Source organism: Moschus berezovskii, chromosome 9, assembly GCF_049115385.1.
Source record: "Moschus berezovskii isolate FMDL1 chromosome 9, NW_MosBer_1.0, whole genome shotgun sequence".
Taxonomy (NCBI): Eukaryota; Metazoa; Chordata; class Mammalia; order Artiodactyla; family Moschidae; genus Moschus; species Moschus berezovskii.
Genome location: NC_142468.1, coordinates 58,348,366 through 58,373,387, shown reverse-complemented (window position 1 = coordinate 58,373,387; position 25,022 = coordinate 58,348,366). Strand labels below are relative to the sequence as shown.

Here is a 25,022-nt window from a genome sequence, read left to right as displayed (position 1 = left end):
GTCCTGTAGCGTAGCTGAGCAACTTCTGCACCCCTGGGCCTGAATTTCTGGCTACAGAGCCTTCCTGATGGGTAGAAAAAGGCCCATAACCGTCACTGCTTCCACCTGCCCATGGGTCTGCCAGTGCCTTCTGATGGGCATGACAGAGCCATCTCAGGTCTGGCTTTTGTGTCTCTACTGTGGCTACAGGGACCAGGGGGCGTCCCACAGCAAATTTCCATTCCTGTTCCTCCCCAGAACCCAGGGTCATCTTCTGTCTTGATTTGCAAATCAAGCAAAACCTGTCCTGATGAAAGAGACAACACTCCCCATCTACATTTTCTCTCCTCTCTCCCTCCTTCTCATGGTCAGATCAAAGATCTAAGGGAGAGAGTGATATATCAGTACTGAGAAGGACAAGGAATAATATGAGTTACAGTGGTGTACTTTTTTTCATCTGGAAAAATGGAGATAATCAGAGGACTGTTGTAAGCTGGTGTTTCTCAGCCCTGGCTACACATCGGGGTTACCCAGAAAGTTCATTTATTTATGTCTGGCTGCACTGGGTCTTTGTTGCCTTATGCAGGCTTTCTCTAGTTGTGGCAAGTAGAGGGCTGCTCTTCACTGCAGTGCTTTGGCTTTTTATTGTGGTGGTGTCTCTTGTTGCAGAGCACAGACTCTAGGTGCGTGGGTTTCAGTAGTTACAACTCGAAGGCTCTAGGGTACAAGCTAAGTAATTGTGACGCACGGGCTTAGTTGTTCTGCTGCATGTGGAATCTTCCTGGACCAGGAATTGAACCTGTGTCCCCTGAATTGGAAGGTGGATTCTTATCCAATGCACCACCAGGAAAGTCCCAGAAAGTTTTTAAAAAATATCTTGATTCCCAGTCCGAGGAAATCAGAAGCTCTGGAGGTGGGATCCAGGCAGCAGTAACTTTAAGATTTCCCCAGTGATTCTGGTGTGCCACCAGGGTTGAGAACCACTGCTCTAAGGATGAATAGAGTTGGTGAATTGCTTAAAATAAAGATAAACCCAAAACTGACTGTGCATTGGAATCATCAGACAGTAGGGTGGGGTGGGGTTGTGTGTTAAAATTGCACTGATGCCCTGGCCGCACATTGCAGTCCAGGTAAGTCAGCGACTTACTTCTGCCTTCACATGAGCAGCAAACCAATAACGGTAATACTAGTCACCGCTTATTAGATTTGCCTGCAGGCCAATGTGATTTTTTTTTCTTTATTTAATTTTAAAAAATATTTATTTACTTGACTGTGCTGGGTCTTAGTGGCAGCATGTGGGATCTTTTAGTTGTGGCCTGTGGAATCTAGTTCCCTGACCAAGGATAGAACCTGGGCCCCCTGCATTGGGAGCGTGGAGTCTTAGCCACTGGACTGTCAGGGAAGTCCCCTGTGATGTGACATATCTCCAGTCCTCACAGTTCCTCACAATGGGAATCACAGTTCCCATTTTACAAATGAGGAAACTGATCCACAGAGCAGGTGACCACAGGCCCCAGGTGACAGTGTAAGTCTCCTGAGACCAGGCCTGTCTGACCTGGAAGCCTGCTCCTTCTGCCCCGGGCTGGCTTAGTGGAGATATACTCCACACATTCCAGTACTTGCTCAAGGAGAGAGGAAACCAGCGAGTGGCCTTGGCTCCCTTTGAGGCTCCCCAGGGCAAGTTGAGCAGAGGACCCTTGTCTTGCAAAGAGAGGGAAGATGAGTGGCGTTGGCTGGCATTTGGCTCTGTGTTAGTCATCCGCTCTCAAAATACCTCCTTTTGGCGGGAGGAGGATGCCTGCTTATGTTAGGCCTGACCCCAGTCCCCTCTCGTTGCCTCAGCTGCTCTCACAGAGAGAACACGCAAAAGCAAACACTCATTTGCTTTTTGAGAGTTAGAGGAATTTTTCAGGCATGTGATACAGAAAAATGCCTCTGTTTCCCTCTAAGGAGAAGGGAAAGCTTTTTGGTCAAGGTGATCTGAAATATTTAGCTCTGCTTTATAAAAATTCTCTGCCTCCACCTCTGTGCTCCATAAACTTAAACAAATAGTTTAAAATCCTTACACTTTGGCTTTCCCATCCCTCAGGGCTGCTGATGCCAGACTCCTTGAGGTGTCAGGGAGGAGAGGAGCATGGCCGTCCTGACTCGGAGACGCATAGCTGCCTGGGACTCGAGGCTGTGTCCAGTGTTGGCTGGCACCCGCTAAGGGACCTGATGTCCCAAGGCCCAGAGCTGCTCCCAGGGACCAGAGATCTTGCTCAATGTGTTCCCTCTGACTTTGGGAGGCCCGATTTAACCCCACTTGCATCAGGCCCTCGTGTGTAGATGGCCCAGAACCAGCATTTGGGGCATAAATAGCCGAAATTTTAGAGTTAGCAGACAGTGTGATATATCCATGGCTCCACAAAGCCTTCCCAGCCCAGCCGCTGGAGCCCTGTCCCTCCCCAGAGCTCCACTTACCTGATGTCTGAGTCTTTGGTCCCTGCCCCCGGCTGTGCAGGCAGAGCCTGGCACGGAGTGCATGCTCAGGTCACACTGGGTAAGGGGGGAAGAGGGGATGGAGGGATGTGTGAACAGGTGTTTGCTGACATCTCTACGATGGTTGCCATAGAAAGCTATTTAAGTGTTGGCGTCTCTTATTCCTTACTTGCTCTACTTGAGGGTCTGGTTTTTTGATCATTTGGGTTTATTCTGAAGCTGTCTCACTGAGGATTATTCTAGTAATGGAGTGATTCAGATGTGCTACTAGTTTCTGGGGCTGAGGCAAACACAGTAAGTCCTCTACATACGAACCTTCAAGTTGCAAACTTTCAAAGACGCAAACGTGTGTCCCATCAGTGTCAGGCGTGAGTGAAACTGCAGCTCGCCCTCCATCTCCTGTTGCTGCTGATCCTCAGCTCCCCCCCTCTCCCACCTCCTCACTCTCCTCCAGTCGGAACTCTTCTTGCCTGTTCACTCGATGCCCGCCCCTGTATGCCAGCTGTTGTAAAGTACTACTGTACTTTTCTAGGTACTGTACTGTAAGACTAAAACTGTTTTCTTTATTTGTTATGTTTTTGATGTATTATTTGTGTGAAAAGTATTATAAACCTATTACAGTACAGTACTATATGGCTGATTGTGTTAGTCAGGTACTTAGGCTAACTTTGTTAGACTTTCAGACAAAATGGGTTTACGAACACGCTTTTGAAATGGAACTCGTTCTTGTGTAGGGGACGTACTGTATCCAGAGCACTTCTTTGTGTGTAACTTTTACCCCAGTGCTGCTAAGAGAGTACATCCAAAGTGGTGGTTATGGTTTTTGTCTCAAGCAGTAGGTACTCTGGGTGTCAGGAAAACCTGGGACACTGGTGGAAGGGGAGTGGGAGGATGCCCAGGAGGGTGGCCACTGGGGAGTGTCCAGAGACTGAGAGTGGCCCCCAGTGATTGCCTTAACATTACCCCCAGTGATGGTGAAGCAGGAGGCCGCTGCCCTTCCGTGTGTGTGTGTGTGTGTGTGTGGAGGGGGCTGCCTTTAGAGCACTCAGAGAGGCTGGCCTGGGGCTACCTGCCACTTTGGCAGGTTTCTGCATACAGGTTTCTCAAGAGGCAGTTAAAGTGGTCTGGTATTCCCATCTCTTTAAGAATTTTCCAGTTTGTTGTGATCCATATAGTCAAAGGCTTAGGTGTAGTCAATGAAGCAGAAATAGATGTTTTTCTGGAATTCTCTTGCTTTTTCTATGACCCAACGGATATTGACAATTTAATCTCTGGTTCCTCTGCCTTTTCTAAATCCAGCTTGTACATCTGGAAGTTCTTGGTTCACGTACTGCTAATGCCTAGCTTGAAGGATTTTGAGCATCACCTTGCTAGCATGTGAAATGAGTACAATTGTACCGTAGTTTGAACATTCTTTGGCGTTTCCTTTCTTTGAGGTCAGAATGAAAACTGACCTTCTCCAGTCCTGTGGCCACTGCTGAGTTTTCCAAGTTTGCACCATTTCATGGATGCTGTCTAGGTCCCTGGAGTGAAGGATTCAGGCTCAGGCTGAAGGGCACTAAGCACAGTCTTGACTCCTTCAACTGTCTCAGCAGCTTTGTGAACAGTGGGCAGGGTCCTCAGCTCTTTGGCCTGGCTGTGCCATTAACTCTGTGATGACCTTGGGTGAGTCACTTGATGTCTCCTGTGCCTCAGTTTCCTAATATTTTACAATTCTCTGGTGCTATCTGGCCTTCCCTGGTAATTCAGCTGGTAAAGAATCCACTTGCAGTGCAGGAGACCCTGGTTCGATTCCTGGATTGGGAAGATCCACTGGAGAAGGGATAGGCTACCCACACCAGTATTCTTGGGCTTGCCTGGTGGCTCAGCTGGTAAAGAATCCTGCAATGCAGGAAACGTGGAGGTGATCCCTGGGTTGATAAGATCCCCTGGAGAAGAGAATGGCTACCTACTCTAGTATTCTGGCCTGGAAAATTCCGTGGACTATCTGTCTTCTAACCATGTGGGGTAACCATGACAAACACCCACAGTGGTTACTAACAATGTTAGGCTGCCTCCACCCCATCCCCACTTCCATCGGGATCCTCCAAGCCCTGCTGGCATAGCCTCTGGTCTTGTCTTTATGTGCTTTAGCCTAGTGCTTGCTCTGTCCTCTTATTGTCCGAGCAACTACGTAGCTCGAGTCAGGTAATTGAGGTTTTATCTGTTGGGAAGGGTTGGAAACCAAGGTGCAAACGTGAGACTAGAGAGGTGCTTTGTCTCTTTATAATTCTAAATAGATGAGTTTGTACTTGCTTCCAGATGAGGGAGGCCCAAACAGATGATTGTTACTATTAGTAGTTTGACCGTGCTGACCGTTTTTACTATTCATTCTTTCCATACCTTGTGGCTTGTAGGATCTTAGTTCTTTGACCAGGGATCAAATCTGTACCACCTGTAGTGGAAGTTCAGAGTCTTAACCACTGGACCATCAGGGAAGTCCTGCTTTTCCTTTAAAATCTTTCCAGTAAGTAGTATAAACCTCTGGACCTTGTGATTTCATCTGGTGAATACAAGACAGAGGTTCTAGCTGAAGTTGTGTCATCTGGATCAAACCAGTAAGGGCCTCAGTTTCCCATCTGTACACTGGGAATGACAATACTACCATTCCTTCGTAGTACGAGGTAAAGGATTCATAGGAACAGAAGGGGAGCCCAGAACTTTCTCTGTTTCCGTCTCTGGATGATGGTCAGGTGGGGATCCTGGCTGATGACATGAGTGATCCTGCCCTGGAAGAAGGAGTTGCTGTGGTTGGGGGGTGGTGAACAGGTCACTTCTCCCATGACCGCAGTGATGTCCTCATTGTGTGTGTTTGTGTCCCCGCAGCGGCCAGTTCGCCATTGTGAAGAAGTGCCGGGAGAAGAGCACAGGGCAGGAGTACGCGGCCAAGTTCATCAAGAAGCGGCAGAGCCGGGCCAGCCGGCGGGGCGTGTGCCGGGAGGAGATTGAGCGGGAGGTGAGCATCCTGCGGCAGGTGCTGCACCCCAACGTCATCACGCTGCACGACGTCTTCGAGAACCGCACCGACGTGGTGCTCATCCTCGAGCTGTGAGTGGGAGCCTGGGACCCGGTGGGCAGCAGGCTTGGGGCGGGGTGGGGGTCCAGCCACAGGCCTCAGAGGGAGCAGCAACCAGCCGGCCAGAAGCTCAACCCGGAGGAGATGAAGTCAGTAGGGGACGGTTACCCTCCTCCGGAACCCAGGCAGCAGAGACTGAGGGTCAGGGTCTAGGTCTGGCTTTCACTGAACCCTGGAGATCAAAGGGAAGAAGTGGCCAGCGCTGGGGTCCTTTCCTGGCTGGTAAGCATATTAGAGGGTGGACTGGGGAGCAGGAGGTCCATTAAAGAGAGTCTGTTTTTCAAAGAAGAGAAGAGCAAGCACCCTCCCAGCTCTGTGAAGCCCTTCCCCAGCTCCTCCCCAGGAAAGCCCCTGCCTTTGTACTGTGTCTGATGCCGTTATTATTATTGTGCATGCGTGCTTAGTCGCTCAGTTGTGTCCTACTCTGTGCAACCCCATGAACTGTATATAGCCTGCCAGGCTCCTCTGTCCATGGGATCTCCAGGCAAGAATACTGGTTATTGTAGTAACAATTATTTAGAGAGCTCTGCTGTAAGCCAAGGTCCTTTGTGCTAGTGCTAGTCATCTTGTTCAATTTTCAAAGAAGCTGTGTTGAGGGAAGTGTTCTACGTACCCTGAGAAGACTTTGTATTCACTTTGCTGAGAATGTCTATTATCTCATTTAATCCTCATAACAATCCTATCACACGGAGACTCTTTATTATCTCCATGTTACAGACAAGAACACTGAAGTCCAGGTCACTTATTAGATCCTACAGCCAGGAAGTGACGGGACCAGGGCTGGGGCCACACTGCTTGTGTATGTGAGGTGGGGTGGCCTTGGGCTGGGCCTGCTGGGGAAGCCTTCATTCCAAGTCTGGTGGAATTTGGATGGGTGATACCAAGACTCCAGGGTTTGGCCGGGCACTGGATGCTCTCCTGGAAACAATTCCATGGACTGGGGATGCGGGGCTCTGGCAGACCATAGAGTTTGAGCTGGACTGTGGCACAAGTGGCAATGACTGTGTCCAGTCAAGCAGCAGAACCCCGTGTTGGGAGTGTTCTGAGCCTCGTAGGTGTGAGGCATCTCCCAGTAAGCAGAGGAGTAGTGTCATTTGTCCCAGCAGCCCCTGACTTTGTGACCTGGGGCAAGTTACCTTGCGCCTCTGAGCTTCAGCTCTCATCTGTAAAGCTGGCAGCCATCCTTAACCCACCTGCAGGTTGGGTGGGCCACCTGACTTTGGAGACCATTCTAATTTGAGAACATGCTCTGATGTTGCCAGGCTATAGATTTAGGTAGCAGATGGGCATTTGCATACTCTTGCATTGGATTCTTAATTTATCCAGCTCAGCATTCCAGTGCACTGAATCACCCATGCTTTTCCCTCCTCTAACTTCCAAAGTCCTCCATGTTTCAGCCAGTTGGACTAGTCATTGTACACACTGTCTGGCTCAGACAAGCCTGATGATGTTCCTACAGGATAGCCTGACATGTGACGTGTCCCAAGGCTAAGGGTCAGCAGATGGCACGCTGGTTCCCAGCAGACAGTGACAAGTCCACCTTTGCTGGGAAAGCCAGGCCATTTCTTTAAGTCTATTGCCCCCAAAATCTTATAGCAACTAAAAAAGAAAGCATATTCAGAAGCCAACCACCCAAACACAGCCTTTTGTTTCCCTGTGGTTCCTCTCAGTCTATTTGTGTACAATCTTTGTGCTTGTACAGTTTCCTGCTCTACCCCTCCCCCATTAAGTTCACATTACACCATGAATAGCTTTTTCCCTTTTCACTGACTGCATCATGTTTCACTGAATTATATACATGTATCTCCTTGTTGTAGGACATTTGATTTTTCAGTTTCTAACCATTATAGATTTTATTGCCATAAAGCAACTTTCTTCCCATATTTTCCCATTTTCTTTTCAATTAGTTCTTTTTAGATAAATTCTCAAGAATCGAGTGGCCAAGCTGACATTTTTAGGCTCTTGGTGTCCTCACCAAGGACAGTCTTGGTTAACCAGTACCTGCAGCATGGGAATATCCCATCTCCCTGCAACCTTGCCAACTCTGGGGCATTTGCTTTAAAGCAGGGTTCATTATTTATTGTCTTTTTCTATATATATATTGAATATATATATATATATATTTGTTTTGTATACATATATATTGTGTGTATATATATTTTTTTGGGGTGGGGGAACCATCTTAGTTCCCAGACCAGGGATCCAACCCATGCCCCTTACAGTTTAAGTGTGGAGTCCTAACCACTGGACAGCCAGGGAATTCCCAAGTCCTTTATAGTTACTAAACGGTATTTTTTTTGTTGCTGTTCATTTTAATGGGCATTTCTGTCATTGCTGGAGAAGTTGTCTGTTACTCTCTATAGAACCCTAGGAGTTGGGGTCTAGGATGTGCTGAGTTGTCCCTGTTTCTCCAAGCAGGTCACGGTCATTCTCCAGCCATGATTAGCAAGCAGTTGCGTGCCCTCTTCTGGTGAGCCATCACCACCTGTAACGCCAGTTGTCACACTAGTACTTCTGTGATCTGCTTGAGCAGCTGTTTGTGAAGCTCTGTCTGTTGATAGTTTCTCTGTCTCCTTTACTCTCAAGCTGTCTCACGATCTCAGGGTGCCAGTCTGTGGTGCTAGGGATTGCTAAGACAGTGTCTCAGCCTTGTGTGAGCCGGGTCTGAGAGAAGGAACTTCCAGGAGAAAAGGGATTTCATGGGCTTTAAAAATAGAGTTATTTATTTGGCTGCATTGGGTCTTCGTTGCAGCACTTGGGATCTTCATTGTGGCACATGGGATTTCTCATTGCGGTGCATGGACTCTCTAGATGTGGCTGACAGGCTTTAGTTGCTCAACCACATGTGGAATCTTAGTTCCCTGACCAGGGATCGAACCCGTGTCCCCTGCATTGCAAGGCAGATTCTTAACACCACCAGGGATCACCAGGGAAGTCCCTTTCTGTGGGCTTCTGTGTGTGACCTTGGTGACCACTGTTGAGCCACTCAGGAGCCTTCAGCTTTCTGGTCCTCACTGTGCCCTACTAGGTTCATGGGTTTGACTGATAACTTAAACACAGGTGTCAGAGCCCATCTGCTCAGTTGATGTTTGCAGATTTTGTGGATGGAGTTACCTCTCAGCACTGTTTTCTGGTGCAGGGCTTCCTCCTGCTTCCTGCTGAAGTGGCCAGTGCTCGGAGGGCATCCAAGCCCTGAGCTAAGTCCCCTTCAGCTGTTATCATCCCGTCCATGAGGGCCAGGGCTGCAGGCACCTCTCATAGGACTGATGAAAGCAGGGGTGGGAAGGATTTATCTATCCATATAAATTGGCTTCCCCTGAAGGAGGGCATGGCAACCCACTCCAGTATTCTTGCCTGGAGAATCCCATGGACAGAGGAGCCTGGCAGGCTACAGTCCATGGGGTCACAAAGAGTTGGACACAACTGACTGACTTAGCACAGTACAGCACATAAGTTGACTTCTGTAGGGTGTAAAGAATATTTTCAAACTCTCAAGAAATTAACTCATGTCACATGTGGAGCTGGCTTTGAAAAATGTAGGTCTGCTCTGGGAGGTTTGGGCAGCCCTCCCATCCCAGGCTCCTGACCCCTCTGGGCCCACCTTGACTCCAGGCTGGTGGAAGGTGATACCTCAGTGGATGCATTGAGTCCTGGGGACTGGGAGCAGAGCAGAGGCCAGGCTGTTAGGTTTTTCTTTTCCTCTCTAAGTTAAATTGTTTAGGGATGTGAGAGGAGAGAAGCTTGGGTGGAGGGGGGGTGACTCCAGGGCAGAGGCCTTGGAGCTGAGAAGTGCTGGGGAGAAACTACTTTGCGAGGGTAACAGTTGGGTTGAAACAAAACCCAGGCTTCTTGATACCCTTGAGAAGCCATACCTGAGAATTGATGCAAGTGTTCCCAGCCTGGATGTCAGGGCTGGGACCGTCACCCCGGCAGGCTCATCAGCCTCCCACTTTCCAAGTGTCTAGGGGCAATTCTAAGGGCCACCATAGCTGTTCCTCTCTTCATCCAAAGGAGACCATGTCTGTCCGGGTCTCATGCCCAGATCACACTTTCAGGTAGAGCAGCTAATTACTGACCCCCACCCCAAGTCCTCACCCAGCCAGGACCTTTACGTCAGTAACTCTGGGTGACAGGACACATCTCCATTATCATATTCTTTTTCCTTTATGCAGCATTCAGTTTAAAGTAGAAAGGGCAGTATATGCCTGAGGTCACAGCCTCCCAGGACCCAGCAAGGCTGCAAGTATGAGAACAAAGTTTGGGCTGGGTCCTGTGTGTTCCCAAGGGACACTGTGGATTGGAAAATTTGCAAAGGACTCCGACAGGTCTCTTGCAAATGCCAAGGTTTCACTTCTCTATGATATAGAATATTCTGTGCCATATTAATGTTTTCTTTTATTTTTAAGTTTTATTTTATTTTTTTGGCTGCACCTTGAAGCTTGTGAGAATGGAATCCATGACCCCTGCATTGGGAGCGCAGAGTCTTAACCACTGGACTGCCAGTGAAGTCTTGCTGTGTTGCTATTTTAAATGTCTTATTTTTTTCCTTTGTTCTTTTATTCATCCACCTTCTCTTGAATTGTCTTTCTTGCTGTAAGAGCAAAAGGTAATGTAGCCGGGGAGAGAACTAGCCAGACACTGACAGCCCAGGGTGAGAGGGCACTCATGCAGCTGGATGGGGATGTCAGAGGATAGCCCAGGGCTTGGGGTGGCTTTGAGTTTTCCTTTTCTCATCAGCAGTGATTTTATAACAAAATGCTTAAGCTAAGGTTTAGTTTCAGTTTTTCAAGTTGTAATACTTTGTAGGTGTTGCTGTGTATTCCCTGTTATATCATGGCATGTCCAGTTGTTCTGTTTTTCATGATGCTAAGATTGATGAGTGGGTCCATATATGGATATTTTTAAAGAAAGGAAAAAAGATTTTGAGGCTCTTTAATTAGAATGGACTAGGTGACTGATTCCCAAAATGGACAGAAGCCATTCAAAAATCATTTGAGGTCTCTTATGGTATAGTGGTTGAGAATCATTCTGCTTGGGTTTGAATCTTGAGTCTACCACTTACTGACTGTTTGACCTTGGGCAAGTGACTTAACCTCTCTGAGCCTTTCTCTTCAACTGTGAGATAGCAAAATAATTGTCCTTTAGCTCATAGGGTGTTGTGATGATTAAATGAGATAATGTGCAGAAAGTATACATAATGCTCCAAGTATTCAATGACCATCAGTTACCATTATTATGTTGCTATTATTACAAAAATACAGGTTCTGAGGTCTTGCTGCTGGAGAATCTAATTTGGTAGGGTCTGTGGTAGAACCTGAAAATGTGCATGTTAAACAAGTTTTCCAGGTGATCCTGAGTTCCCAGATCCCCTGGCCCTGATCCCTTCCTGAGATCTTTTCCTAGGGGGAGCATTGACTATGTCCCAGCTCCTGAGATGTGTATGCCGGCTGGATACCTCAGCATGTGTCAGAGGCCAAACAAGCCCAGTAGGACTGCCAGATTTAGCAAATAAAAATCTCCCATTTTGTCTGGCAACCCTAAATCCCAAATTCAGGTAAAACTGTAAACTAGTCTTTACAGGGGAGATTCTTTTTGCTCTGTTGATCTCTCTTCCTGCCACATCAACCATAACATACTGGAAAGTGGAGTGTGAGGACAAAAGGAGTATTTTAGAGTTTTTGAAGATGAATATAAAGGATGGATCTTGATGGTTAAGGTAGGGACATGCCTTTGAAGAGGTCATGCCTTCTATAAAGTCACAGAAAGGGGCTTTGGAAACAATCATGGTCAGTCTGCCCATTTTGCAGGTGAGAAAACTGAGGCCTGCCTAGAGGAGGCAGGGCAGGGAGTTGTCCAAAGCCAGTAGCAGGGCTGGACTGGAAACTAAGTCTCCATTTTCTGGTCCAGCATATGTTCTTCTTTGTCATCCCACGTAGCACTTGTTTCTGTCCTTGGTCACCTCCGTTGAATGGTGGGAGGGGAGCACCCAGGGTAACCAGGGACCTGAGCCTAGAGTGTTAGCGGAGGTCCTTTAGCTGTCACCTGAGGGTTCCACCTCTATTCAAAGGGAGGAACACAGCAAATAGAAGTAGTAGCAAAGTCAGTCCCTGTGCTGGCTGGACTGAGCCCGAGAGGTGGGTGAGGGGGTTCTGCCCCGCAGGGTGCCTGGGGGCAGGGACAGGGGCGTGGGCTTGGGCTTCTGGCAGAGGGGGCTGACTGGGACTGGCCCTCCCTACTGGTGTCTTGCAGAGTGTCTGGAGGAGAGCTCTTTGACTTCCTGGCCCAGAAGGAATCCCTGAGTGAGGAGGAGGCCACCAGCTTCATTAAACAGATCCTGGAAGGGGTGAACTACCTTCATGCCAAGAAAATCGCTCACTTTGATCTCAAGGTCAGTGATTGGGGGAAGGGAACAGAGTCAGTTCAGGAAGAATGGACCCAGTCTCTCCAAATGTCATTGCCAGGAGGGGTCAGCACTCACTTGACCTTCCTCCTTCATCTTACAGTTGAAGACTCTGAGCTCCTGGAAAAGAAATGATGGCCCAGGAGTGTCCCTGTCCTGAATTTCATTCCACAGATCAGGTTTTATTCATGTAGGGGCTAATGGCAAGAAGCTTCTGAATCAGACTACAGGTACCTTATCTCTTTCAGGGAGCATTTGGAGTGTAATTTTTAAATAAGTGAGCCAAGGACAGGAAATGTGAAACCAAACCCATTTCACAAGACTGAACTTTTCAGTAACCAAGAGCTCACTCCCGAGCCAGCAGAGCTAGACGCATTCAGACGAGTACTGCTGAGGTTGCCTGGCGCCCTGGACCCAGCACAGTGACCAGCATCCCTTGACCAGAGGTTGGAAATCTTAGAGCCCAGTGACCACTGGCTGTGTTCCCCCACCCCACCCCTTCCTGTAGCCATGAAACTGCTTCCAGGGGCCACTGATCATTTGTGGTCACTGGCGTTCAGGGTCGAGAAAGTTCACTGTGACCGCATAGAGCTTCATAAAGCAAGAGTGTGGTCAGAGTCAAAGGATTGGTTCCCATAGTAGCTAAGCTCAGATTCATTGACTGTAGAGCCTTTACAGACAGGTGAAGCATAAAGATTCTCCAACCTGTGATCGGGGGACCCACTTACCGGGGAGGAGACCCACTCATTTTGCTATGCAGAAATTCCTGTGGTGTTTCAACCATTGTGCTGAGTGCCTGGGTGTTGCTACAGGTACAAGATCAACTCAGGACTTCTCTGAGCTTAGTTCCTCTTTTCCAGGATCTTGTGCAGGAATCAGAAAAAAGAGATCAATAACTCTAAGTGCTGTGATGGGGGAAGTACATGGAGGCTGGGTGTCAAAATAAGAAAGCATCCAAGTCAGACGCTGGTGTCTCAGAGGACTTCTTGGAAGAGGTGGTATTTGAGTTGAATTTTGAAGGATGATAGGCTTTATCAGAGGGAAGGGCCTTCTAAGGAAGAGAGGTCAGCAGGTACCTGGTCCTGAAATAACATTCAGGGTAGTAGTTCAGGCAAAAGTTGAATGTGCTGAATGGAGAACCTGCGGGGGAGCAGAAGGCAGACTCAGGGTATGGGAGCTAAGCCAAGGAATTTGAACTTTATTCTTAGAGATACAGGACCAGGTGAGCAGGGAGGTGAAGAGAGCAGATGTGTATTTCAGAAAGATCCCTCTGAATAGAATGGGGACAGTAATCTGGGTGAGATGTGGCAGGTGCCAAATTAATTTGAGGAGGGATGAAGTCAAACTCTTTTAAGGTTGCTCTGAAGATTGATTAGGTACCTAATTAGATGTGGGAGATGAGGGGGAGGGCAGAGTCCAGGATGACACCCAAGCGCTGGCTGCGGGTCTGGCCCAGGGAGGGTGTGGCGTGCCTGGGGTCTCAGCGGCTGCACCAGGGCATGGGCTCACATCCCACACGTGGATTCCAGCCCAGTTCTTACTCTGCCCTGTGGGGTGACCTGCTGTGAGCCTCCCCTCCTTAGTCTAATTGTCGTAGTGTTTTGAATTCCTCCAACAGAAGACATCTTGCAGAGTCTCGTTCGGGTGTCACAGAGTACAAGTCAGGGTCATCAAGGAGTGTGTGACCTGGGCTGGCCTTTGGACCTCAGGATGATAAAACACTAAGCAGGAAATGGGCTACCTGGACTCATCTGTGACTTCTTCCTGATAATGCTGTGGATAGTTGACTTATTTTCTGTGTTTTTTCTGGCTCCAGGAGGTCCAGATGGGGTCCTTTAACACAAATGATAATACTTAGCTGTCAGAGTTGTAGAAATGAGACAGAAGCAGGATTAAGTGCTGGATACTAGATAGGTGCTCTGTAATAGTAGCCAGTATTTCTATTTCCCTTCCCATAACAGAGGAAAAGAAATCCCAGCTCTTGTTTTGGGCCCTGCTAGAGTAGGAAAACAAAGCCTGCTTGTGCAGTTTGAAGTTGACCAACAGAGAGCTGAGCTTATTGTTAGGTGGGATTGCTGGTGCGGTATCTTGTCTGGCTCCTGGGCTCAATCTGGACGTTTTCCACAACCTAGAGACAGTCTGGGTTTCTCCTGGATGCACGTAGGGTAAGGATCCTGGTAACCCCCTCCCTGCCTCATATCCTTAGCATTATGAGGACTCTGAGCCTTCTGACTCCCCACACATGGGTCCCTTGGCCCAGGCCCAGCTGGGCAACTTCAGAAGTGATGAATAGCTGGAACTCAGTGGGATTACCTCATGATTGGCTAGACGTTTCCTGGAGCCAAAATGTGAGTACGCGTTCCCCTTGACTGGAACTTCCTGCCTGCTAGAGGGGCTCGTGCAGAAGTTCCAGCTAGTGGCTTAGAGGGGACTTCCTGATTCCATGTTGTTTCTCACCATATACAATTCATTTTATGTGAACACATTTCTCTTGCTGATTTTGCTTCTCCATGAGGGCTCTCGGCCTTCCCCTCCTCTTGTATTCTGTTACTTCTTGCCAAGTGAGTCAGGCTAGCTTGGCTGCCCCATGAATTCAGTCACCATGTTATCTCCATGCCCCTGCTCATGAGCTGTTCTTCACGCTCACCTTCCAGCTGGAAGGAGCAGGTGATGGAGGAGGGTCAGCTCTCTGGCCGACCTTTGGAATAGGAATGACCTCTCCTCCCGTGTCAGCCACTGTGCTAGTGCCAGGGACGGTGAGACTCTATTCCTGCTTATGATACACTCCCAGCCTCGCGGCAGAGAGCAGATGAATGGAAAGATTGCTGTACAGTTAACAGTCTTGGTGAAAACAGATCATGGCATGTTATTGCCTGGAAATCTGTGATGGATCCTTGTCACCCATAGGACAAATGAACCCATTCTCAGCATGGCATTCAGGCCTGTCTTGTACTGCCTGAGCCCCAGTTCTGGCCTCATTCCCCTTTCCCCATTCCAAAACACGAGCCTCAGGCACCAAGATGACAGATGAATGTCCTATTTCCCCTCCCCTGCTCTGTTCGTGCTGTTCACATCCAGGAAGCTACTAGTCTTCCTTTCCTGTGCCCGCGGACTTCCTGATTGTTCTCCAGGCCCAATAGAGACGCCATTTCCTCTGGGAAGGCTTTCCCATTCCTTGCCACCTCCCAGAGCATAGTGAAGAGTTAACCTGCTTCCTCGCTTCTTTTTCCCCTTGAACAGACTTCCTCTGGGAGCACTTATCCCCGTGCGTGACTTTCTGCGCTTGTCTCTAGTGCGGTGCCTGACACATGCGTTACTCAGTGTTGGATGAATGAGTGAATGAGGAATGAATGCCTTAGTAAGACAGGTGCATGCATGGAAGCACCTGGAAAAGGCAGAAGAGGGTGTGGGCAGTTTTCAATACCATGATGTGACATTTATTGAGGGACTGTTTATTATTCATCAACGGCAGGGTGACAAACATCAATAAGATATGGCACCTGCCTTGCAAGAACCCACCCTCTATGGGGAGATGGCCGCAGTGAGACTGGTGGCGAGGCCGTCTGAAATAAAAGCTAACCATGACTCTCACCAAGAGACACTCACTTCCAAGGGGTAAGCTCTCTGCCTAGGCAGAATGAACACCACCTTGACGTGTGTTATAAATCCACCGTGGACAGGCCAGCTGGCCTGAGTCGGTAGAGGGGTGCAGGTGGATGATGTTTCCCTGGACGTGACACTGGGCTGACTGCCCCTCATCCTGGGTAGCACCCAAGGTACCATCTAGAGGATGGATACCAGAAAATGTGGCTCAACACCACCCAGGAACCTCACCCTGGTACGTGACCCCACACCAATAAAGGCCTCTTGCAGAGGGCGCTTCTATGTGGTTTTCTGTGTATTTTGGATTTGGGAGTTTCCCCTCTGAGTACGGGTGTGTCTCCCCTGTACTTCCCCATAGCCAGCCTCAGAATTCAGAAATGGAAGGTGGTTCTCAGATCTGATGGGTATTTTAAGCAAGAAGAACACACCGTGAGAACTGAATGATACTGTATGCGAACCAGGAACCCAGAACTCAGAAGGGACTTTTTGATTTACATAAACAGTGTTAGGAGGAGTGAATTCCTGAGCAAGATACTCCAACAATCTAAATTCCTCTATGCCCTGATCATCCTTTGAACTGTTTTTATGTTCATAATGTGTTGGTTCTGTTCATCAAGCTTTCATAACAATGATACTATGCGTGTGTGCGTGCGAAGTTACTTTGGTCACATCTGACTCTTTGCAACCTTATGGACTATAGCCCACCAGGCTCCTCTGTCCGTGGGATTCTCCAGGCAAGAATACTGGAGTTGGTGCCATTTCCCTCCCCAGGGGCTCCTCCCATCTCAGGGACTGAACCCATGTCTCTTTAAGTCTCCTACATTGGCAGGAGGGTTCTTTACTAGTGCCACCTGGGAAGCTAGTGGTACTAGCTTAATAGAACTTATTTATTAGAATTTCACCAATGTGCTTTTATTTTTATTTATTTTGGCCATGTTGTTTGGCTTGTGGGATCTTAGTTCCCTGACCAGAGATTGAACCTGGGCCCCTATAGTGAAAGTGGCAAGTCCTAACCACTGGACCACCAGGTAATTTCCACTAATAATGCTTTAAATGTACATGGTGCTTTCTAGAATACAGCATGCTTACACATCTCTCCTCTCATTTGATTCTCATGGCTACCCACTGAGGTACAAGGTATTTTTACTTTTTATGCATAAAACACTTGAGATTAAAAGAGGTTAAATTACTTGTCCAAGACTACACAGGTATTAAATGACAGGGCTAGTACTTGAACTTCTGGAGAAGAGAATGGCAACCCACTCCAGTATTCTTGCCTGGAGGATTCCATGGACAGAGGAGCATGGTGGGCTCTATGGGATCGCAGATTCGGGGACATGACTGAGTGATTAACACACAGTACTTGAATTTAACCAGTGAGGAGACACTAAGCAAAGCTGAATGTTGCCAGCTTTTGTTTCACCAGATTCTAATGGCAAATTTTGTACTTGCTTGCATCATGCCTTTTACACATAGTTACTCCAAAGGTCTATGCTGTGCCATAAGTTTATCCTTTGCACAGTTAATTTTTCTTCTGTTTACATTGTTTTTTCTTTCCAATAGATTATAATAATTAATAGATTATTCCTCATACTTAAAAAATCAATCTGTGCTCTATTAATTACTATAAAATGTGCATGCATTTGAAAGTAGATCTTACAAGAGTAAGATGATTTCCATACTAAAACCTTGGAGCATAAAACAGAGGTGAGACTTGGCAGTTTTTTAAACAATTTTTATTTCTTTAGTTTTGACTGTACTGGGTCTTTGTTGCTGTGCATGGGCTTTTGGTTGCAGCGAGCAGGGTCTACTCTCTAGCTGTGGTGCATGAGCTGCTTCTGTTTGCAGTGGCTTCTCTTGTTGTGGAGCACAGGCTCTCGGCATGTGGACTTCAGTAGTTGCAACTTGTGGGCTCATTAGTTGTGGCACATAGGCTTAGCTGCTCTGCAGCCTGTGGGATCTTGCCAGACCAGGGATCGAATCTGTGTCCCCCAGATTGGCAGGCAGATGTTCAACCACTGGACCACCAGGGAAGTTCAAGACTTGACAGTTTTGACTGTCAAGATAGGTTAGGGTGAGATTGAAAAGGTTTAGGGCAGACCAAGAAGTTTGTATAGGCAGTCACAGCCATGGAAGACTTTCCTGTCAATTTTTTCTTTTTTATTATGAAAACATTTCAAAGCATTTAAAGAAACTGGAAGAATACAACTGGCACCATTATGCCTTCCTCCTCCATTCAACATTTGGCCACATTTGCTTTCAGTTCAGTTCAGTTCAGTCGCTCAGTCGTGTCCGACTCTTTGCGACCCCATGAATCACAGCACACCTCCCTGTCCATCACCAACTCCCGGAGTTCACTCAAACTCATGTCCATCGAGTCGGTGCTTTACCTCTTTCTTTAAAACAGAAAAATATATTTTTATATTTGTATTTATATAAAAGCATCATTGGGCTTTCCTGGTGGCTCAGTGGGCAAAGAATCTACCTGCAATGTGAGAGACCTGAGTTCTATCCCTGGTTTGGGAAGATCCCCTGGCAGAGGGCATGACAACCCACTCCAGTATTCTTGCCTGGAGAATCCCCATGGACAGAGGAGCCTGGTGGACTGCAGTCCATAGGGTCATAAAGAGTCGGACATGACTGAAAGACTAAGCACAGTGCAAAAGCATTATATATACATATATGTATGTCTAAAATATCTTTTAAAAATTTAAAAATAAGTATTAAAACATATGTAATTTTAAAAATTATGGTATAATTTGAAAGAAAATTCTAGCTATATTGACCCTTTACTCTAAATACTTCAATAAGCATATCTCAAGATTAAATTCAGTCTCCTACCAACCCATAATGCCGTTATCACATTTAAAAAAATTAACAGTAATTTGTGGAAGACCTTTAATTGGTAGAGAAACATTATTCTATTTCTGATTTAGAAAGAAAATTCTTCTGACAGAGGAGAGAGAATACACAGGAGAGAGTGAGCCAGTTGGAGGTAATGATAAGAATGTGGGAAAGAGATGAACCAAAGGTACTCCGTAAGCATCTTTTAAATGAAACTGATGGTTGTTTATGCTCTTATAAAAAGTAGTAAGTCGTAGAAAATACAGAAGCATACAAAGAAGTTACCTACAGACTCCCTACTCTAAAATAATCACTGTTAGCTTTTGGTGTATCTTCTCCAGCTTTTTATGAACTGTGTGTGTGTATATGTGCATGAGAACTGTATAACCTTTACAATTTTCTCTTCTGCTTTTTTCACTCTATATTCAACTCAAGCAGCACACATTTGCTCTGTAATGATTTACTTTCATGTTGAGGCTTCTGTGTAAGTCTCTCCTGATTTCCTTAACCACTGGGTGTGTTCTGAGGGTGGACCTTGTTTCCTGGTCCTCATACCCAAAGCTTAGTTTGTGTCCCAGCCTAAGCGTGTGCCCCCATGAGCTCTTCATCTCATGAACGCCAGGTATCAGCCTGGGAGCCTGGACCCTTAGGAATGCATGTTGGCTGCTTCATCAACTACTATGAGGCCATCCTAGAGTGATCTGAGGAGAAGTGAAGTGAGGACACTGAGCTCCTAAATGATTGAGGAAGGAAACAAATGTGGTAAAAATTCAACTATGGAGAGCCATTATTGAGAGTTGAAATTTGGTGGTAAATGGGGAGCATTAAACCAACCAACTGCTTCCTATAAGATACAGAAAGAGGCCACATGGGAAGCAGAAAGAGAAGGGGATTGTGCGTAGAGCCTGCATCTGAGTCTCTGCTCTGCTAGGGGATATTGGGCAGGTCATGGACTGACCTTTCCTGGCCTTGAAAGTGGAGATAACATTGCCCCTCACTTCCTCACCCGGGAGAGGAGTGAGGGGCCAGGGAGAGGTCAATATTTCTGAAGGGGTCCTGCAAACTCCAAGACTTGTTACAAGTGCTGGCTGTGAATTTTAACTAGCCTCCCTATGAGGCCACGTTTCTCCCTATTCCTCTCTTTCCTCCAAAGGGATTCATAAAAGGAGGTGGGCATAGAGACTCCCAAAAGGGGAATGAATAAGGTGGTGTGTTCCAGCCAACAGGCTGGGCAGATTCCCAGGGCGGGCAGGACACTGGGTGTGAAGTTGATCTGACTTGGAGTAAATACCATCATCCCTGTTTTACAGATGAGGACACTAAGAAAAATGCAGTGCCTTCCTCCTCTTTTGTCCATATTACCTTTGCCACTGTTAGGTGCTCAGAGACCCCTGCTGCTGCCAGCTGCCCATAGCCCTCCACTCTGGACCCCTGCCCAGGCCTGACCTCCACTGAAACATCATGTGTTCAAATAGTACCTTTTAGGTTCCATTCACATCTCATCAGCCCTCCCTCTGAGCTGATCTCCCTAGGAGTGAAAGAATCTGATTCTGGAAGTGGTGAAGGGTGGTGCAGATAGCAGGTATCTTGGCACTAAAATACCTGAGAGAAAACCTAGCACCACCACTTATTAGTCATGTAGCCTTGAATCAGTTACTTAACTTCTCTGATCCTCAGTTTCCTCATCTGGGAAACACAAACAGTAATTTAGTCTATTCAGATTCTGTGCAGTGGTTTTCCTGGTAATAGCTGGACTCCAGTAAATAAATATATGTACACACACACTGGTGGCTCAGAGGTTAAAGCGTCTGCCTCCAATGCGGGAGACCCGGGTTCGATCCCTGGGTCGGGAAGATCCCCTGGAGAAGGAAATGATAACCCACTCCAGCATTCTTGCCTGGAGAATCCCATGGACGGAGAAGCCTGGTAGGCTACAGTCCATGGGGTCACAAAGAGTCGGACACGACTGAGCGACTGAACAGAACAGAACAGAACAGAACAGAACACACACACTAGATTACTATAAATTCTACTGATATAAAGGTTTATAATATAATTTACAAGTATAAAATATATAACATTTTATTTTGTTAACTTCACAGAATAAATTGATTCTCATAGAACACTTTTCATTAGTTGTATCTGTAGCCAACCTATGGATGCAGTAGACAGATGAGTGTAGTTTTCAACAGGACTGTTGGTTGGTGTTTTTGTTTATGTTAACAGGTAAAGTGAAAGTGAAGCAATGAATATTGCTTGTGCATTGGAACTCCACAACTTCAATGATGTGAGTGGCTTCTTTGCTGAATTGGATAATAATTTCTGAATATCAAAAAATATTTCCTCAGTTTTCTCTGATAGCACAAAACAATAGCTATAGACACAGCACACATAAGTTTAATCTCTGTTATTAAGTGATCTTTAGCACTTCGTAAGTCTAGAATCACAAATTCAAGTCCTGATTTGTAGTGTCTGCCAATTTCTGTGGTGTAAATACACCCACTGTGGCCACTCTCAAGGTACCAATATTGCAGACTCTGACTAGAACTGGGAAGAGGGGTGCAGTAACATATCATGATGTAGTAACATACCATGATCTATATTCAGAGATAAAAGGCATTAAATAACTTCAAGAACATACAAGATAATAAAATATAGTAGAAATTAGAAGCAATAAGTTTTAAGGGGTTTAAATATAATTTAATTAAACATATTTCCATAATTTAATTTTTAATATTAAAATAATATTCTTATACAGCTCAGTTTAATACCTGGTTCACAAAATTCCTGCAAATTTAACAGCGGTCTCTCATAAGACAATAGGCACTAACTTTAGCCCACCCCAAGCTCTCTGAGACCCTGGAGGTGAAAGCATTTTGTAAACAGGACTCTGCTATATACAGGCTGATTGTTGTGGTGACAGCAGTGGTGTAACAGTAATAGTGGCAGCCAACATTTATTAAGGGCTGTAGTAAACATGCAGGCTTGCCTCTGAGTGCTCTGCTTGTATTTATTTACTCCTTTAATCCACATGACAGACCCTATGCGGAAGGTTCCATGGTCATGGCCATTGTATAGAAAAGGGAGATTGCTCAAGGGCTCTTAGGGCTTTCTTGTGCTTCTTGAGAACCCATTCAGTTCAGTTCAGTTCAGTCGCTCAGTCGTGTCCGACTCTTTGTGACCCCATGAATCACAGCACGCCAGGCCTCCCTGTCCATCACCAACTCCCAGAGTTCACTCAAACTCATGTCCATCGAGTCGGTGATGCTATCCAGCCATCTCATTCTCTGTCGTCCCCATCTCCTCCCGCCCCCAATCCCTCCCAGCATCAGAGTCTTTTCCAATGAGTCAGCTCATCGCATGAGGTGGCCAAAGTATTGGAGTTTCAGCTTTAGCATCAGTCCTTCCAATGAACACCCAGGATTGATCTCCTCTAGAATGGACTGGTTGGATCTCCTTGCAGTATAAGGGACTCTCAAGAGTCTTCTCCAACACCACAGTTCAAAAGCATCCATTCTTCGGCAATCAGCTTTCTTCACAGTCCAAGTCTCACATCCATACATGACCACTGGAAAAACCATAGTCTTGACTAGGTGGACCTTGTTTGGCAAAGTAATGTCTCTGCTTTTTAATATGCTATCTAGGTTGGTCATAACTTTCCTTCCAAGGAGTAAGCGTCTTTTAATTTCCTGGCTGCAATCAGCATCTGCAGTGATTTTGGAGCCCCCCAAAATAAAGTCTGACACTGTTTCCACTGTTTCCCCATTTATTAACCCATTAGCATGTTAATATTCCTGTTTTGCATATGAGGGGCCCAAGATCAGAGAGAAGAGTCTATTGCTAAGGTCACACAGCTATCCTGGGCCAGAAGTGGAGTTCAAACCCAATTCTGTCTAAGAGAGAGCCTTCTCAAGTATTGTTTCCCCAAACACTGGGCACTCTGATTTTGACTTCCTTGCAGAACTTGCTTTAGCAAACCAGTTCTGGAGCCTCACTCCCAGTGAGTTGATTTTATTGGTTTGGTCTTTTTAACACAGTCTCCAGTAGATTCCAGTGGGTAACTAGCTCAGATGGGGCCCCCAAAGCACAGCTTGGGGCTCAGAATGCATGAATTGAGACCCAGATTCCTCACTTGCTAGATGGAGGCACTGGGCATCCATAGCTTGGTGGCCTTGAGAATCTAATAAGGTGATGTGTGGGGACAACTCATGGCAAATGCTAGTTGTCGTGTGGCACAGACCAAAGAACCAGAGGTCAAATTGCCAACATCTGCTGAATCATAGAAAAATCAAAGGAATTCCAAAAGATTATCTACTTGTGCTTCATTGACTGTGCTAAAGCCTTTGTGTAGATCACAACAAACTGTGGAGATTTCTTAAAGAGAAGAAAATGCCAGACCACCTGACTTGCCTCCTGAGAAACCTGTATGCAGTTCAAGAAGCAACAGTTACAACTCAACATGGAAAAACAGACTGGCTTCAAATCAGGAAAGGAGTACATCAAGGCCGTATATTGTCACCCTGCTTATTTAACTTATATGCAGAGCACATCATGTGAAATACCAGGCTGGATGAAGCACAAGCCAGAATCAAGATTGCTGGGAGAAATATCAGTAACCTCAGACATGCAGAAGAGAAACTAGAGAGCTTCTTGATGAAGGTGAAAGAGGAGAGTGAAAAAGGTGGCTTAAAACTCAACATTCAAAAAACTAAGATCATGGCATCCAGTCCCATCACTTCATGGCAAATAGATGGAGAAAAAATGGAAACAGTGACAGATTTCATTTTCTTGGTCTCCAAAGTCACTGTGGACAGTGACTGCAGCCATGAAATTAAAAGACACTTGCTCCTTGGCTGAAAAACTATGACAAACCCAGACAGCGTGTTAAAAAGCAAAGACATCAGTTTGCAGACAAAGGTCTGTATAGTCAAAGCTATGGTTTTTCCAGTAGTCATGTACAGATGTGAGAGCTGGACCATAAATAAGGTTGAGGACTGAAGAATTGATGCTTTTGAACTGTGGTGCTGGAGAAGATTCTTGAGAGGCCCTTGTATAGCAAGGAGATCAAGCCAGTCAATCCTAAAGGAAATCAACCCTGAATATTCATTGGAAGGACCAATGCTGAGGCTGAAGCTCCAATTCCTTGGCCACCTGATGCAAAGAGCTGACTCTTTGGAAAAGACCCTGATGCTGGGAAAGGTTGAAGGCAAGAGGAGAAGGGGCAACAGAGGATGAGATGGTTGGATGGCATCACCAACTCAATGGACATGAGTTTGAGCAAACTCCAGGAGATAGTGAAGGACAGGGAAGCCCAGTGTGCAGTCTATGGGGCCACAAAGAGTCAGACATGACTTAGTGACTGAACAACAGCAACAGGCCACTTCATATTCCTTGTTTGCTTTTCTGGGTGCTTGATGTCCTCTGCCAGCATTCAGAAGTTGTTTTGTGGAATTTACTCAGTGTTCAAATGTTCTTTTGATGAATTTGTGGGGGAGAAAGTGGTCTCCCCATCCTATTCCTCCGCCATCTTCCTCCCTCTCCCCTATATGCCTTGTTTGATCCTGTTAGTAACCCTCTTGAGGTAGGTTTTCGGTTATTCCTAATTTACAAGTGAAAAGTCTGAGGCTGATAGAGCTTAAGTAACTTGCCCAGTGTTAGACTGCGGTAAATGGCAAAACTGGCATTCAAACCCAGGTTCTAAGTCTCTATCTATGGTGATTCCCTAAAAACAGGTTGTGTAAGAGATGTGCGTGTGACTGCATTGGTCCTTTCATACCTGCATCCCATCCGCTATTCCTGAGCACCTTGCCTGGCAGCTACTCTTGGGTGGAGTGATGGAAAAGAGAGATGAAGCCCCCGTCCTCCCTGTGGGGCCTTGGGATACTGGGGAGAGGAAATGTAAGGGGCAATTGTAGTGTAGTTGGTTCTCTGCCAGAGGCATGTCCACATGCCATGCAGGCCCTTGGGTGGAACAACTAGCTGTGTATATTGACGGGGGTGGGGGGTGGGGGTTGTCACAGGAGAGGTTCCAGCAGGGATATGTTGGTGAGTAGGGGAGAAGAAGTTTGTCAGAAAACTGCAGGTTGAGGCGGGGTTGATGAAAATCAGCCAGGAGGTAGCAGAGGTTATGCTGGCCAGAGGTGGGAGGGCCTTGAATGCCAGATGAAGACAGACTTGGTCCTGGGGCTCACTGGAGCCTGGTGGGGAGGAGCTCTCTGTGGTCTCATCGACAGTGTGCCAGGAGAGGGGTAGGCGGGGGGTGGGCAGAGAATTTGCCGCCGTGCCATGGAAACCTGATCACAGAGGCCTGGCCGTGAGTGGCCTTGCTTTATCAGGTTGCCCAGCACTTCCTGAGTGACCTAGGACCGTGCTTGACATTTCCCACGAAGGTTCCTTGGCAGCTTCCTCATCCCCCTAACACAGACCTGGCTCGGCTCCTGCTCTGCTGAGCTGAGCACCTTGCCTGATGATGAGCAGACCATGTGGGCACCCGAAGAGGACAGCAGCCCGGGGGTCAGCTGACTTGGGCTCTGTTCTTTGCTTGGTGTCCTGGCAGTTTCTTGACCTCTCTGGATTGCTCTGCAGCAGGCAGGGACTAAA

The 25,022-nt window shown here is 46.8% G+C and overlaps 1 protein-coding gene across 6 annotated transcripts in view; it reads left to right on the top strand.

The window, feature by feature from the left end:
- Positions 1 to 25,022, top strand: part of DAPK2 (death associated protein kinase 2) — a 132,361-nt gene that overhangs the window by 74,695 nt on the left and 32,644 nt on the right. For 5 of the 6 annotated variants that reach the window (XM_055435676.1, XM_088839682.1, XM_088839681.1 and 2 more), the window contains exons 3-4: positions 5,326 to 5,547; positions 11,825 to 11,963. In XM_055435676.1, the coding sequence (XP_055291651.1) occupies positions 5,326 to 5,547; positions 11,825 to 11,963 (361 nt within the window). Of the gene's footprint in view, positions 1 to 2,392; positions 2,512 to 5,325; positions 5,548 to 11,824; positions 11,964 to 25,022 lie in introns of those variants that run through there. The other variant, XM_088839680.1, reaches the window with a different exon arrangement.